Source organism: Cyprinodon tularosa, unplaced genomic scaffold (genome assembly GCF_016077235.1).
Source record: "Cyprinodon tularosa strain WSP-4 unplaced genomic scaffold, ASM1607723v1 ctg275, whole genome shotgun sequence".
In the NCBI taxonomy this organism is placed as follows: domain Eukaryota; kingdom Metazoa; phylum Chordata; class Actinopteri; order Cyprinodontiformes; family Cyprinodontidae; genus Cyprinodon; species Cyprinodon tularosa.
Window position 1 is genome coordinate 735,931 of NW_024038980.1, and position 15,301 is coordinate 751,231.

Here is a 15,301-nt window from a genome sequence, read left to right on the forward strand (position 1 = left end):
GCAGTTTATTGGTATTAATCCTGATGTCTTGCCAAGTTAATCACTCTCAGTTTCATTAATTATTTCATAAGTTTTATTTTCAACATTTCTCATCTTTTGTTCTATTTTAGCATTCTATTAGCTGATGTTCTCTCTAACCTTTTATAATTTTCTTCTAACCTTATATCATTAGCTTTATATATATATATATATATACTTGTGTGTATATATATATATATATATACTTGTATATATATATATATATATAGTCAGCTTGACCGGCAGAGGCCCAATATTTAATGGAGAGGCAAGACAAAACTGACGTTTTGGTGGCTTTATTGAATTCCAACTTGTGCACACCAACATCTCCTTACACTAAAAAGAACAAACAGCATATTATACCAAACTCAGTTCAGGCGACATGAAGGGAGGAACCATGAAAAGGGATTATGAAGGAAAATAAGCTAAATTAATATTCATCAAAATTACACTAAAGCTATAAACTATACACCAGAAGTAATATTTACATACAAAGAAGTCAATACATTTAAACAAATCTAAAGTCAATCACAAAAACCCATCAAACTTAACAAAACTCATCACAAACTACCCTCCTGATCATTTTGGTTTGCTCCAATGGCATTGCAGCAACTGGAGCACTTCTACCTTTTCAGCCAGGCCCTGCTGAGGAGCCAAACCAGGAAAAGGAAGGTTCTTTGACTTAACATAAACAGAAAATAAGGAGAAATAGTTGACATTAAAATTTATGCTTTCTTTCCACAGTCAGGATGGCCAGTACTTCTGCTTCACAAGAAAGCATGCCAAAAAATGTCTAAACAAAACTACAATAAAGAACTAAAACAACTCAACTATTTGTTCCAACTTAATATGACATAACACAAAATCAATAATCATATTTCATGGGGTAATGGGACTCCTGGTCTCTCTCTCTCTCTCTCTCTCTCTCTCTCTCTCTATATATATATATATATATATATATATATATATATATATATATATAATTATTATTATTATTATTATATTACTATTATACTATTATTATTTATTTACTTATTTATTTTTGTAGAACTTTTGGCTTTTGTTTAGATGGTATGAAGATCTGGATTAACTTCCTTAAAGAAAGGCTCTTACTTTGAAATCTTCTGGTGTGGTCACGTGACAACAAACTTTTGGTGTCACATGACTTCTTCGCTGAAACATGGCATCGAAGCACAACAAGATGATCGTCCCGAAGTCATTCCCAAAGCTTCCAAGCTTTTCTGTAATTTTGTTCGCTGTATTTATCTTTTTTCCGTCTGGTGGAGCAGAAATCCACACAGCCATCATAGACGAGCACAGCGGACAGCTGTCAATCATCGAAGGCTTTCATGAAGATTTTGTTGCCTGGGCAAACTTCACTGATGATATCAAAACAACAGGGTGAGTTTAAAGATTAATGTCAGTTCAGGCATAAATCGATCAACCTTGGGTGAGTTTTGGCTTCAATGACTGAATGGAAATTATTTGAAATTCCCAATTCCTCCTAAATATAAAGAATTACGATTTAAAATAATAAATGACATATATCCTTCAAATGAGTACTTAAGAGAGGGATTTAAATTCAACGTTGGGAATTTTGGTTTCTGTACAACTCAATTGGAAACTACTAATCATTTGTTTTATGAATGTAAAGAAGTAAGAAACCTATGAGATCAACTTCAGATCTTTCTATCTTCTGGATCTATAAATGTGGACTTTAATTCCTTACAAATAATTCAGTTTGGTTTAATGAAAAAAGATGGAATTCTTAGTTAATACTTTGATTATTATAGTCAAATATTATATCCATAAATGTTATGCAAAATGCTCCCTCTCATTCTCTGCTCTCAAAAATGAACTTTCCTCCTTTAACCGAAGTCTGAAAAAGATGCAGAACCTTAAAGCAAATAAATTGGAAGAATTTCAGTTAGTCCCCCCTCTTAATAATTTATTTTAGCTTTTTTTTTTTTTTGTCTTTTTCTGTCTCTTCCTTGTTATATCTGTTTCTTGTAATGTTCATTATTGACGTATTGTTGAGTTTTTCATTGATATTCTGTATTTTTCAATAAAAAAAAGAAAGAAAAAGACTGAATGGTCTCCATTTATCTTGTTTTTTTCCGCAAAACAAGATAAAAAACATGAAAAAAATCTAGTTGTGCATTTCTATGCGGCATGTTGCTGCACATATTTATCTTTAACATTGTTTTTAACAATCACTGCTTTTAAATTTAACTATATGCATTTTACTGAGAGTGGACCAAAGATTGTTTAAACTCTGCATTTTCTGAACCATCAGTGTTTAGTTCAGCATAAATCTAATGATTGATTAGAAATGTACTCATGGATTCAACTTGATAATTCATTTTCATTGCTAAACAATCATGCATTCCAAACTTTTTTATAAACAGGTATGTAAGCAAGCGTAAAGGCATATATTTTTTAATGCTCCATTTAGATGATATGGCTTTTAAATTTTGAAACGTCTGCAGTTTTTGTGTCAAAGGTCATAGTTTGTCTTAAAATCTATTAAATTCATTCTCCTAAAGATTTTATTATGACTCGTACTTCTTGTCATTTTAAATTCTTTTTAAAAAGGAAGTTATTTAAAATCAAAACCTTGAAATACCTCCATAGATATAAGCTATTAGGGGTTGTTTTATTCTGTGAAATTATTGTTTTTAATTTCTAATCAGGAAAATTTATGAGTATGCATTAGCATGCACAGAGACATTTACTGTCCTTCTGATTAGCTCTATTTTTATTCCCTCTGCCATGCTTTCATGTCAGTTGGTCCTTTTTGGAGATCACCACCAGCAGTCGTTACAATGACAGCATTCAAGCTTATGCAGCTGGTGCAGTGGAGGCTGCAGCTACATCTGAGGTAGGCTTTGTCCTCTTTCAGATTTAAAGGCTTCATATTTTGTTAGGTTTTTCTTTATATAACGATATGCATATAATTGTTTCAGCTCATTTATAAACACTGGATGAACACCCTAATGGGTTACTGTGGGCCCTTCCTGTCTGAAACCAGTTATTGTGAGCGCCTCAAGGCTTTTATCTCAGCCAACACACGGTGGGTTCAGGATCAAGTGGAGAATGAGCCAAATTCACCCTACTGGTACCAGGTAAATTATCTGTGTTTGTAGCTTATCTCTTGTATTTCTTTAGGATTGTTCACCATTCTTTTCTGATTTCCAGGTGGGACTGGCACTACTACAGCTTAAAGGCCTGGAAGATGGATTCCATAACCAGCTGCACTTTCCTACAGAGCGCTTCTCCTTCAATCCTTTTGGCTTCATGTAAGCTCTTAACTTTAGTTTTTCCTTCTCAAAGCTGAGCAAAGAGGAACTTTTATGTTGCCGTTATCTCACATGCTCCACTGATGCTTTTCACCAACCAGACTTTTCCAAATGGGTGGAGATCTTGAAGATTTGGAGTCGGCGCTGAACAAATCCAGCCAAACCCGTCCCCTTGGCTCTGGTTCCTGCTCTGCACTCATTAAGCTCCTGCCCAACAACAAAGATCTGCTGGTGTCACATGACACCTGGAACACTTACCAGGCCATGCTGCGCGTTATGAAGAAATACATCTTCCCCTTCAAAACATCCCCTTTAGGTAGGAAGAAACAAAATATGTCTTCATCATGGGCATTCAAGCTTAAACCCTGAAATCAAATTGATATATGAATTCTTAAGTTTGACTTTCATGGTTTTTAAATATACTTAGTAGTTATATAAAGTAGATGACAACATCCAACAATGCAAATTTTTTGTGTTTGTGGGAATTAAATCAAGATATAAGTTAAGACTGAAATTATATATAAACTTTGATAGATATTAATTGAGTAACATATTCTTTCAGTTTATTCAGACATCCAGTACTAGATCGAGGATTTCCTTTGAGATATATTTAAAAAAAAAAAGTATTTTAAATGCTTAAAGCCTGCTTGTATATTTCCAAACCGTTCATGTTGTCATCAAAATATACAATTTCTGTAATAAGTATTTTTTTTTTTATCTTATTTTATTTAATTTTTTTTTTTTTTTAAGATAACTTTGCACTTCCTGGAGGAACTCAGGCCTTCTCATCATATCCCGGTTCCATCTTTTCTGGAGATGACTTCTACATCCTGAGCAGTGGCTTGGTGAGAATTTGCCTCACTGACAATAGAAATAAGTTCTGACTTGAACTTCCCAGTATGACTGTGTTCTTTGTTTTCTTTTGAATGCCTCCTGTCCCTGCAGGTTACACTGGAAACCACCATTGGCAACAGTAATCCTGCTCTCTGGAGGTTTGTTCAGCCTAAAGGAACCGTAATGGAATGGCTGCGGAACATCGTTGCTAATCGGTTGGCTTCAACAAGCAAGGACTGGGCGGAGATATTTAGCAAATACAACAGTGGAACGTGAGTTTTACAAAGTGAAAAACAGTCCACTGATCCAATCATATAAAAACAAGACTTACAATAAGACAATATAGTGAATAATATATTCAGGAATTAACTGCATACTTAAGTAATTGGTGATACATTTCTTAATGTGTAATAAATATTCATTTTATTTTAATTTTACACTTATTTAACTATTTGCAGAAGTTTTGCAACCCTCTTGTAATCACTAATTGCATATAATTACATAATAGTATATATAACATAAAAAAGAGCAACACCTATACCCTGTCATGTGAAGTGAGGGCTGAAAGTGTTGATTAGGATGTGAAGTCACATGAAATGAAGCTCAGGGGTTTTCTCAGCCTAATCATGTCTTATCAGTGAAATTGTGATGTAGTTAGTTGAATCCTACAGGTTTAGAATAAAGGAAAATCTATAAGGCATGTTTGATCAAAGGTTTGTGTACATTATTGACTAACATCTGTGTTCATAGGTACAACAACCAGTGGATGATTGTGGATTATAACCAATTCACACCCGGACAGACTGACATTAAAGAGGGACTTTTATTTGTGTTGGAGCAGATTCCGTAAGCCTTGTTTCTACAAATTTGACTGTTTTTAAACATCTTCTAACTCGTTTATTTATAATGAGTAATGTTTATCTTGTAATTCTGCAGGGGACGTATTGTTTACAAAGATAAGACCCAGGAGCTCCTTAAAAGCGGTTACTGGGCTAGTTACAACATACCGTAAGTATCCAAGTGGGAAACAATCAGCAACATTTTCCTATATTTAGCCGTGTTGTTTTTGTCCGATTTATGTCCATATCTGCTCGATTATAGGTACTATGTGGAGATATTTAATGCCAGTGGCTGCAATAAGCTGGTGGAGCAGTTCGGCCCATGGTTCTCTCTGGATCAGAATCCTCGTGCTCAAATATTTAGGAGAAACCAGACTCATGTTAAAGATTTGGACTCTATGGTGCGCCTGATGAGGTGACGTTTCCAAACGACTAGCTTCATGTTCTCTTTTTAAAATGTATTAAAATTGGAATCTAACTGTATATCTCTTCAGATATAACAACTTCAGAGAAGATCCACTCTCAAAATGCGATGGATGTGATCCACCTCAGAATGGGGAGAACGCAATCTCAGCCCGTTCAGACCTGAACCCAGCAAATGGAACATATCCGTTTGGTGCCTTAAAGCAGAGGCCACATGGAGGAACAGACATGAAGGTCTCTGACAAACTGATTTATTTTTAGTTTGTTTTTTTTTTCCTGAAAACACATAATTTTCTTGTCCATCTGTTTACAGTGTTTGGGTTTGATTAACTTTAATGTTTGTCCCTTTGCAGCTGACTTCCTACGAAATGTTCAGGGAGTACGGTATGCTGGCAGTCAGTGGGCCGACCTGGGACCAGGTGCCACCTTTCCAGTGGAGCACATCCCACTATGAAGACCTGGTCCATATGGGACACCCTGATATGTGGGCTTTCAAGCCTATAAAAGTCACATGGTCACCCTAATTGTTGCATATATTTGGTACTAAGTGAATGTTTAAGGTTTTTAACGAAAGAAAATGATGGTCTTAGAATTTCTGTTGCTTTATAGCAGTGCTGACATATGATTTTTTGTTTGATTACTTTCAACAGATCTGTAATTTTATTGAAAGAACCTCTGAATACCAATAGTATCACAAGTTTGTAATTACAACATTGTATTCTTATTTTAATTTTGAATAAATTTTTATGTTTAAATGTTTTCTAATAAACATAATTTTGTTAAATGTTTGCGTTTATGTACAAGGTTTAGTCAGTGTTTAGATAATCCGCTCACAAAATAGAACTTTTTGGTCATAAATCCACTAACTGTGTTTGGAGGAAGATGAACGATGAGTACCATCCAAAGAACACCATCCCCACTGTGTGAGTGTGTGTGTATATGTGTATATATATCAGACATGGGCAATGTGGAGTCAACAAGTCATCTCCATGTCATGTATTTAATCTACCCAGCCAATTAACCAGGTGAGTCCAATGTGCACAGGTTAATTCACAGTGAAGATTGGACTCACCTGCTTCAGTGGCTGGGTAGAACAAATACATGACATGGAGATGACTTGTTGACTCCACATTGCCCATGTCTGATATATATATATATGTATATACACACACACATCTATACACACGTATATGTGAGTATGTATGTATGTGTGAATATATATATATATATATATATATATATACTGAACAGTACTGGAGAAACATATGGGAGAAGGGGGCATCCCACAACACCAATGCTCAGTGGCTGGAAGATCTAAGATCAGCAATCTCCCAGAACAAGAACCAGTAACCATTACAACGGCAGATGTCCAAGAAAGAGCGGCAGGTATGAAGAGCTGGACAGCACCAGGCCCTGACATGATCCACACCTACTGGCTGAAAAAACTAACCGCCTCGCGGTTGTACGCCTCGCAGCACAAATTAACCAACTGCTGATGGATGGGACCCACCCAGAATGGTTAACCCAAGGACGGACAATCCTGATCATGAAGGATCCGCAGAAGGGAACAACCCCATCCAACTACCGGCCAATAACTTGCCTATGTACAACATGGAAGCTCCTGTCAGGCATCATAGCGGCTAAGATGAATAGGCACATGGCTCAATACATGCACCCTGCCCAGAAGGGAATAGGAAGCAACACCAGAGGAGCCAAGCACCAGCTACTAGTGGATAGAGCAGTCACCCGAGACTGTAAGACCAGGCAGACAAATCTGTGCACTGCCTGGATTGACTATAAGAAAGCCTATGACTCAATGCCACATACATGGATACTGGAATGCCTGGAAATGTACAAGATCAACAGGACTCTAATAGCCTTCATCAAGAACTCAATGAAGCTGTGGAAAACAAGTCTGGAAGCCAATGCAAAGCCAATAGCACAAGTCACCATCAAGTGCGGCATATACCAAGGCGATGCACTATCCCCGCTGCTGTTCTGCATAGGCCTGAACTCCCTCAGCCAGATCATCACAAAGACTGGCTACGGATACCAATTCCGAAGCGGAACAATCATCAGTCACCTCCTCTACATGGATGACATCAAGCTGTATGCCAGGAGTGAGCGAGACATCGACTCACTGATCCACACTACCAGGATCTACAGCAACGACATTGGGATGTCATTCGGACTGGACAAGTGCGGTCGCATGGTCTCAAAGAGAGGGAAGATGATCAGAACAGAGGGGGTTGAACTACCAGAAGGCCACATAACAGATGTTCAGGACAGCTACAAATACCTTGGGGTGCCACAGGCTAACGGAAACCACGAGGAGATGGCAAGAAAGACTGCCACAGCTAAATACCTACAAAGAGTAAGGCAGGTCCTGAAAAGTCAGCTGAATGGGAAAAACAAGATCCAAGCCATCAACACATATGCCCTACCAGTCATCAGATACCCCGCTGGTATAATAAACTGGCCAAAGGAGGAGATAGAGGCTACTGACATCAAGACGAGAAAGCTCCTCACAATGCATGGAGGGTTCCACCCCAAATCCAGCACTCTGAGACTGTACACCAAGCGTAGCAAGGGAGGCTGAGGGCTAGTGAGTGTCAAGACCACTGTCCAGGATGAAACAACTAAGATCCAGGAGTACATCAGAAAGATGGCCCCAAAAGACAAATGGCTTGGTGAGTACCTCAGGCAGGAGAAAACCGAAAGTGAGGACAAGAAAGAGGAAGGAGAACCATCATGGAGGGACAAGCCGCTGCACGGCGTATACCACAGACAAATAGAAGAAGTGGCTGATATCAAAAAATCCTACCAGTGGCTGGAAAAGGCTGGACTAAAGGACAGCACAGAGGCACTAATCATGGCAGCACAAGAACAGGCACTCATTACAAGATTAATAGAGGCCAGGGTCTACCACACCAGGCAGGACCCCCGATGCAGACTGTGCAAAGATGCCTCTGAAACAATACAGCACATAACAGCGGGGTGTAAAATGCAGGCAGGAAGTGCATACATGGAACGCCACAACCAGGTAGCTGTCATAGTGTACAGGAACATCTGCCATGAGTATGGGCTGGAAGTCCCAAGGTCAAAATGGAAGACACCTCCTAAGGTAGTTGAGAATGACCGAGCTAAGATCCTATGGGACTTCAAGATCCAGACTGACAAACAGGTGATGGCTAACCAACCAGACATCGTGTTGATCGACAAACAGCAGAAGAAGGCAGTAGTGATAGATGTGGCAATCCCAAGCGACAGCAACATCAAGAAGAAAGAACACGAGAAGCTTGAGAAATACCAAGGACTGAAGGAGGAGCTAGAAAAGATGTGGAAAGTAAGAGCAGCAGTGGTGCCAGTGGTAATTGGAGCACTGGGGGCTGTGACCTCCAAACTGGGAGAGTGGCTACAGCAGATTCCAGGTAAAACATCAGAGGTCTCTGTCCAGAAGAGCGCAGTCCTAGGAACAGCTAAGATACTGCGCAGAACCCTCAAACTCCCAGGCCTCTGGTAGAGGACCCGAGCTTGAGGATGACACATACCACCCCACGAGGGGTGAGAAAACAGTTTTTTTATATATATATATATATATATATATATATATATATATATATATATATATATATATATATATATATATATATATATAGGACATAGGGCTTTGAATCCTGAGATTGGGAGTTCGATCCCCCACTCCCCCAGACTGCCACTCTGGGTCCCTGAGCAAGACCCTTAACTCCATACTGCTCCCCGGGCGCCTCACAATGGCAGCTCACTGCTCCCCAAGGGGATGGGTTAAATGCAGAGAAGTAATTTCCCTCTGTGATTATTAGAGTATAGAAAATAAAAAAAATATATATATTTTTGTAGGTGTATATGTGTGCATACATATATATATATATATATATATATATATATATATATATATATATATATATATATATATATATATATATATATATATATATATATATATATATATGCACTAAGACAATGAAGAGTTGGAAACACTTTAGATTGACTATGACAGGTCACTTACGTAATGGCAGTCGTCATGTTAATGTATAGTCGTAAACTGGTAAAACTGTCGTGATGTGTGCTGTCATTTCCGCAGTGTGTATATTACAACAGAAGTTGTAGTTATTAACATGAGATTTTGATTTAGATGCTGTGCAAACAGACCTCGGGATATCTGGAATGATCTGACATCATTATTTCAAGGTATGGACGTGTCGTTCATGGCTAATTAGGTAGCAGCATAATACTTTAAACAGTAGGCTACAGCTTGAATCTGCCGAGTGTTTTGCCAAGTATACGTCCTCCATACGGCAGAAAAGTTTACTGACAACACTGATTTCTCAATGCGTTTTCGCTCAGAAACAGCGTGCGAACAGAACTTTGATGTGTTTTCCCCAGTAACATGTTTTAAAAGCTCGTTTTCTTCAATCAAAAAAGCCATATAATTGTTTTGTTTTTGACAGTGTCTTCGTGTCTATTTGCGACATCTGTGACGCGCTACAATAACAAACCCTTCTATTATCGAGCTATTTACTTTTTGAGACGCTGATGCTTCCATTTCTATCTGGCCCAAACACTCTTAACTTTGATTCTCCTCCATTAACTTGTTTTGCTTCTGAAACCAGTTTGATGATGCCATTTGATGTGAGATGTGTTCTGGTGCTTTTAAATTTGGGCTTTATGGGCAGTTGCCCAGGGCAACATCAAATAAAAAATAAGAAACTAAAAAAAAACAACAGAAAAAGTAACTAAATAGTCAATTGTGCCCTGAACAGATTTATTATACATATTTATGCAAATACAGTGGTGTATATGTACGATAATAGACTTTTATATTCTTAATTCTGGAAAAATAAAAAATAAAAGTCTATAGAACTGCTGACATTTTAATTTTGTTTGGTTTTCCAGAAGAAGGGGCTTGCTTATGTTACCATTCCTGCAAGAACCTCCTCTGGCTGTGTTTACTGGTTGTTTTGTTATTTACACCATGGAATTAATATTCTAATATATTATTTACGGTAGTTAATTTTAGTAAAGTTTAAGCTCCAATTAGGAATAACGATAATCAGAACCGTATAGTTTGGGATAAACAATTATATTCATATAAACATTTTTCTGTCTTCATACTTTTCTGTTTGTAGTGTAAAGTATCCCAGCTGTGTATGGAGTCCTGAGGATGAGGTGCTGGCAGCGAGGCTCTAGCCTCAAAGAATATGCATCCCATAACCCTCCAGTGGCTACTTTCTTTCTTTGCCTCTTAACTCTTGCGTTCTCATTCATTGTCATCAGCTCTTACAGCTACTCTCATACTCTACCTAACCCTGATATAGCAAAGGTAAGTGTCCATTTAACTAAATTTATGCTGAACATTGGATAATATTTCAAATTATTTTATGGTGATAAAGGAGGAATCTAACTTACAAATGCCTGCATGCATTAAAGGTCATTCTGTTAATTATATATTTTTTGCATTATTTTATTCATTTTTTAATTTTTTTTTTAACTTAGACTTTTCCAGATAATCCATTTTTTGTTCTTTGCCATTGAAATTTATGTGAATATGATTTACAGTTGTAAGATTACTCTAACAGCTCTTCCAGAGCTGGGCAAGGTTTTACTCTAACAATCTTTTTTTATTCTTCGTCTTGCAGGACTGGAACATTCTACTCTCATCTCTCTCACAGTTTCACTTATGCGAGAAGGAAAATATGGGTTCTCCTTTTCACATCTCTTTTAAGCCTCCACTGCAAACAAAGGAGGAAAATGATCTTAAAACATCATTGAATATAACCCAGCATCCTTCTTCAGTCACTGTTTTGCATCTTCGTGTTCCCCTGACTGTGATTCCCTCATCAAGTGCCACGCTAGAAGATATTAGTTTATTCACAACTTTCACAGCCAGTCAGCTTAATCTTGGAGGTAGTTTTATATTCTCAGTCATTTTGGATTGGCAAGAATCTTTGCTTATTTAACAAAAGTTTTTTTTTCTAGACAAAGAACTTGTTAATTTAACATTGGAGATAATATCTGAAGACAACAAACACGTGTGCCTCACTATAAGTGCCCCAACCAACATCCTGCCAATGATTCTGTAAGTTTTTTACAAAGACTACTTCACATCAATATTTTGTAATAGTCCTCGCTGTGGTTTATTACGTAAGTTAACATAGACGTTTTTTCAAAAAATACAAATTTTAACTTGAGTATGTTCATTCAGTGCAAAACATATGTCATTTTAAGGGCTGTTTTAACTAAATCTCTGTGTTGGGAATTTTCCTTAAAAAAATAAAACTAGTCATAGTCACTTCTCAAAAAAGTAAGTAAGGAAAAAAAGTAAGTTAGTAACTCAGTTACTGTTCAGGCAAAGTAGCCTGTTACTTGCCAGTAACTCATTACTTTAGATCATAAAAAGTAATTAGGCATTTACTTTTTACGGTCTACAGTGTCAAAGAATTTGGATACGTTTCTTGTTTTGGGAACTTTGAATACAGCTAGAGGTTCAATTGTAAAATATAAGATGTTTATTAATAATTAATAAATAAAAAGTTAATTAAAAGGACTACACATCTGAAAGCATTGAATACTAATCTGCACTATTTTGGTGTGCGTGGTTTGAAGAGTTGCAATATACTTATGTAGATGTGATCGTGTTTTTTGTTTATAATAAAAGAAAAATAAGATCTTTTAGAACTTTATGTTTTTGCATATTGACAGCTATCAATTGGATATAAATAGGTATGAAGCTGAAAAATAATGCTTTTGGAGCAATTGAACAAAAATAAAATATACTTTGCAATAGAATTAAACAGGGTTACAGTATTCCAGAAAGAAAATCCTAGCAGGACTGTATGATCTCAGTATAATTGTGTGAAAACACATAAAACATGAAAGTAAAATCAGTATAGCCCTGAGAAAGTAAGGATGTGTTGATTAGATGCAGCCAGCTGTCAGTCAGTGCTAAGGTGATGTGAAGAGGGTCTTTAAATTACAGCCCTGAACCAACATTTATAATCACCAAAATATTTAGACTTTCACTTGACTGAGCGCTATTTCTGCAGAAACGCTCTCATTGAATCAGTGGCTCTGCGCCATCGTCTACTCTCTGTTCAAGCATGCTGAAGTTGTTTACATTGCTGATGGTGGTCATAATTTACCCATCTTAAGTAACAAATAACAAATGTTTTTAAAGTGCAAAAATGAATAACACATTCTTGACTTTTACAAGCTAATTAGTAACAGTGCTATTGACAGACAAGTTAACAGTTACTGTAAAAAGTTTTTTTAATTACATGGTAGTCCCAACACTGGTTATGAATGTGAGAAATTAAAGTCAAATTTCTCTTAGTTGCTCCTCAAAATTAAACCGACAAGCAATATGCCATTTTCACTTAGACAGGTGTGTTTTTTTTATCTTCACATGTCAGGCAATGGCTTCAAGAATTTAGCTATTCATCTAAATTTAGCCATGTCTGGAAAAGTATAACATTTTAATGGAGACCATGAGAAAAGGCTGTTTTGACTTGAGATTGCTGTGGGACATAAGTAAAAGAGAGAAGTCCTCAGCGAGGGACACAAAGAACCAAAATATGTCTATGAGGACTGCAGAGAGTCCTCTCCTCCATCTTGTTCGTGTGCATCTATGCTGGGTTATCACTGATTTAAGCAGGACCAGATGATATCACAGATGAAATATGTCTGAGGTCATGCCAAAACATTCTGCAGGTTGCTTAGCTTGGTGTACAACCCTGAATCCAAAAGTGGGCATTTTGGATTGGCCAGCTCTCTATGGCAATTTACATGCTGTTTGGGTGTGATGCCCGGTGAAAAAATATTAACTGTTCTATCACAAATTCAAACGTAATTTTTTTCTTACAGGTTATGTTTTCCTCTCTATTTTGTACACTTTTGGGCAATTCTAAAGTTACTCTAAAATTAAGCATTTGTACAAAAATGATTCAATGTTGGTCTGGCGTAAATCAAAAGATATATGTGGGTTGATATGAGAAAGCTCAAGTCATCCGTTGTTAAGTATGGCGGGGGGCCTGTGATGATGTGGGTCTGTCTTTCTACTAAATTTAAGATTAAAGAAACTGTAACCCTCTTTTAGAAAACCTAAAAAAAAGACCTCATTGTATATTTCATAAGTCAAAAACACAAAATCAACCACTTGATCCCATTGATTTTGTTAAGAGTTACTTCCTCACACTGGTTTTATTTACCAATAACTAAATGTATTCAAATTAAATTGATTTATTTGCTGCTTTTTCACCAGCTGGGTCAATACTGTGTTTTTTGTTGACTGTTTTTTTTTTTTTTGTTAATATACAATCTCCTGTTAATATAGGCTCCCTCCAAGGTGCTCTTCATTAGAGACAAATATTTCAGGCATCCCAGTGGAAGTGACCAATGAGCTTCCAGCAGTGTCTAAAACCTGCTACAGCCTCCACTTTAAGAAAGACCCTGCACTGACTGTCATGTTAACTCTGGTACGTAGATTCATTCTTCAAGAACATTCCTATTTCTTCATTAATACCATTCAATTCTATATGTCTCCCTTTCAACAATTCTCCCATTTGTATCATTCTAGGAAGAACAGAGTGTGGCAGTGCAACATCTGGTTGAAGTCAGTGTCTGCCTGGTTGGTGTTTGTTTGTTTCTGTGTTTAGCTGCAAGCTTGAAGAATAACGTTGCACATCGAGAATATCTACAAGCACCAGACAGCCAAAACGTAACGTGCATTACTTATAATAATTAGCTTTCATAACTTTGTCTTTAAAATCAATTGTTGATCAATTATAGTTGCATGGTGCATATTATATGCATGAGGAGAAACTGATTGAACTTCTGTACTGTTTTTTTTTTTTACAGGAACCCTTGATTGAAAGCTGAAGAAATGTTTTTGACTGGCACATTGAAGAAAGTATTTATTAGATGAAAGTGAAATATTTCAAATCTTTTTAGTTCCCCATCCTTGCGTGCTTTTACCACACCCTGGTTTACATAGTTCACCTTGTGACAAATGTGATCTCATATCCCAAATAAATTATTTATATCAAAGCTTTAAAAAAAATCCAGCTTGACTCATACTGACTGGGATTTTAGGAGATTTATGATATATATAACATTTATATATAACATTTACAAAAAAAAATACCAGTTGTAATGCATAGTAAGGAGCATAGTAAGGAGATGGTTCCTCACATAATGTTATCTACCTTTAATTTGAATTTTCAATATAACAAAATAATTCCATGTTTGTGTATATTTCTTTTTGGGTGTTGGTTTAATTAAGTATTTGTGTCTAAAGACTTTACAAAGAAAATTCAGTGTTTGAAAGTTAAAGTGAATGAATGTTTTGATTTTTGTTTTTTTTTTATATGAATCTGATGGGACCCAAATAAACTAAATTTTCCACATTTGGCAACCTTTACTAGTGCTGTCATGTATATTTTTTTTGGCCGTTTCATCTCTAATTCTTTCCCCGCACATAAATATGTATACAAACTCTGTTAGCGAAGACTCCTTAAATGCTTTTTTGCATCAATACTTACCCTGTGGCAGTGCAAAACCTGGTTGAAGTATTGCTATCAATATTTACCCTTTTCAAGTTGTACGAACTCTTGAGCCCCTAACAGTCCAGATTATAACTGACCCATGATTAAATGGGCTTGATTCAGTTTGTTGGATCTAAGTCTTAACATAATATAGCATGGAAGCCACCAAAACTTTTTCTTAGTTGTGTTTTCAGCTTCTGTTTCTTCTTCAAATTCTGAAAAAGGGGCATAACAAGCAGAAATGGTGTAAAAAGTTTTCATCCTTTTTTCCCTTTGTCAGTGATGAAAATATTGTATACTCAGTTTC

The 15,301-nt window shown here is 36.5% G+C and overlaps 2 protein-coding genes across 2 annotated transcripts; both read left to right on the forward strand.

Annotated features, from left to right (window-relative positions):
* The first annotated feature begins 1,167 nt into the window (after positions 1–1,167).
* On the forward strand, positions 1,168–6,168 carry plbd2 (phospholipase B domain containing 2). The gene is made up of 12 exons (XM_038290082.1): positions 1,168–1,419; positions 2,806–2,899; positions 2,985–3,143; positions 3,217–3,317; positions 3,419–3,633; positions 4,068–4,162; positions 4,263–4,423; positions 4,902–4,997; positions 5,088–5,159; positions 5,253–5,405; positions 5,485–5,647; positions 5,767–6,168. The coding sequence occupies exons 1-12, from the start codon at positions 1,199–1,201 to the stop codon at positions 5,935–5,937; spliced, it is 1,701 nt and encodes a 566-aa protein (XP_038146010.1). The 5' UTR covers positions 1,168–1,198; the 3' UTR covers positions 5,938–6,168.
* Positions 6,169–9,489: 3,321 nt separating this feature from the next.
* On the forward strand, positions 9,490–14,856 carry zgc:158398 (uncharacterized protein LOC568894 homolog). The gene is made up of 7 exons (XM_038289999.1): positions 9,490–9,643; positions 10,582–10,775; positions 11,092–11,359; positions 11,432–11,531; positions 13,785–13,926; positions 14,028–14,168; positions 14,309–14,856. The coding sequence occupies exons 2-7, from the start codon at positions 10,617–10,619 to the stop codon at positions 14,327–14,329; spliced, it is 831 nt and encodes a 276-aa protein (XP_038145927.1). The 5' UTR covers positions 9,490–9,643; positions 10,582–10,616; the 3' UTR covers positions 14,330–14,856.
* Positions 14,857–15,301: the final 445 nt, after the last annotated feature.

Bases quoted from the DNA above. Each gene is read 5' to 3' on its own strand.
- plbd2 (XM_038290082.1), top strand. From the start codon at position 1,199: ATGGCATCGAAGCACAACAAGATGATCGTCCCGAAGTCATTCCCAAAG. The intron at 4,424-4,901 runs GTGAGTTTTACA...CTGTGTTCATAG, and splicing joins AGCAAATACAACAGTGGAAC to GTACAACAACCAGTGGATGA. The intron at 4,998-5,087 runs GTAAGCCTTGTT...GTAATTCTGCAG, and splicing joins TTTGTGTTGGAGCAGATTCC to GGGACGTATTGTTTACAAAG.
- zgc:158398 (XM_038289999.1), top strand. From the start codon at position 10,617: ATGAGGTGCTGGCAGCGAGGCTCTAGCCTCAAAGAATATGCATCCCAT. The intron at 10,776-11,091 runs GTAAGTGTCCAT...TTCGTCTTGCAG, and splicing joins CTAACCCTGATATAGCAAAG to GACTGGAACATTCTACTCTC. The intron at 13,927-14,027 runs GTACGTAGATTC...GTATCATTCTAG, and splicing joins TGACTGTCATGTTAACTCTG to GAAGAACAGAGTGTGGCAGT.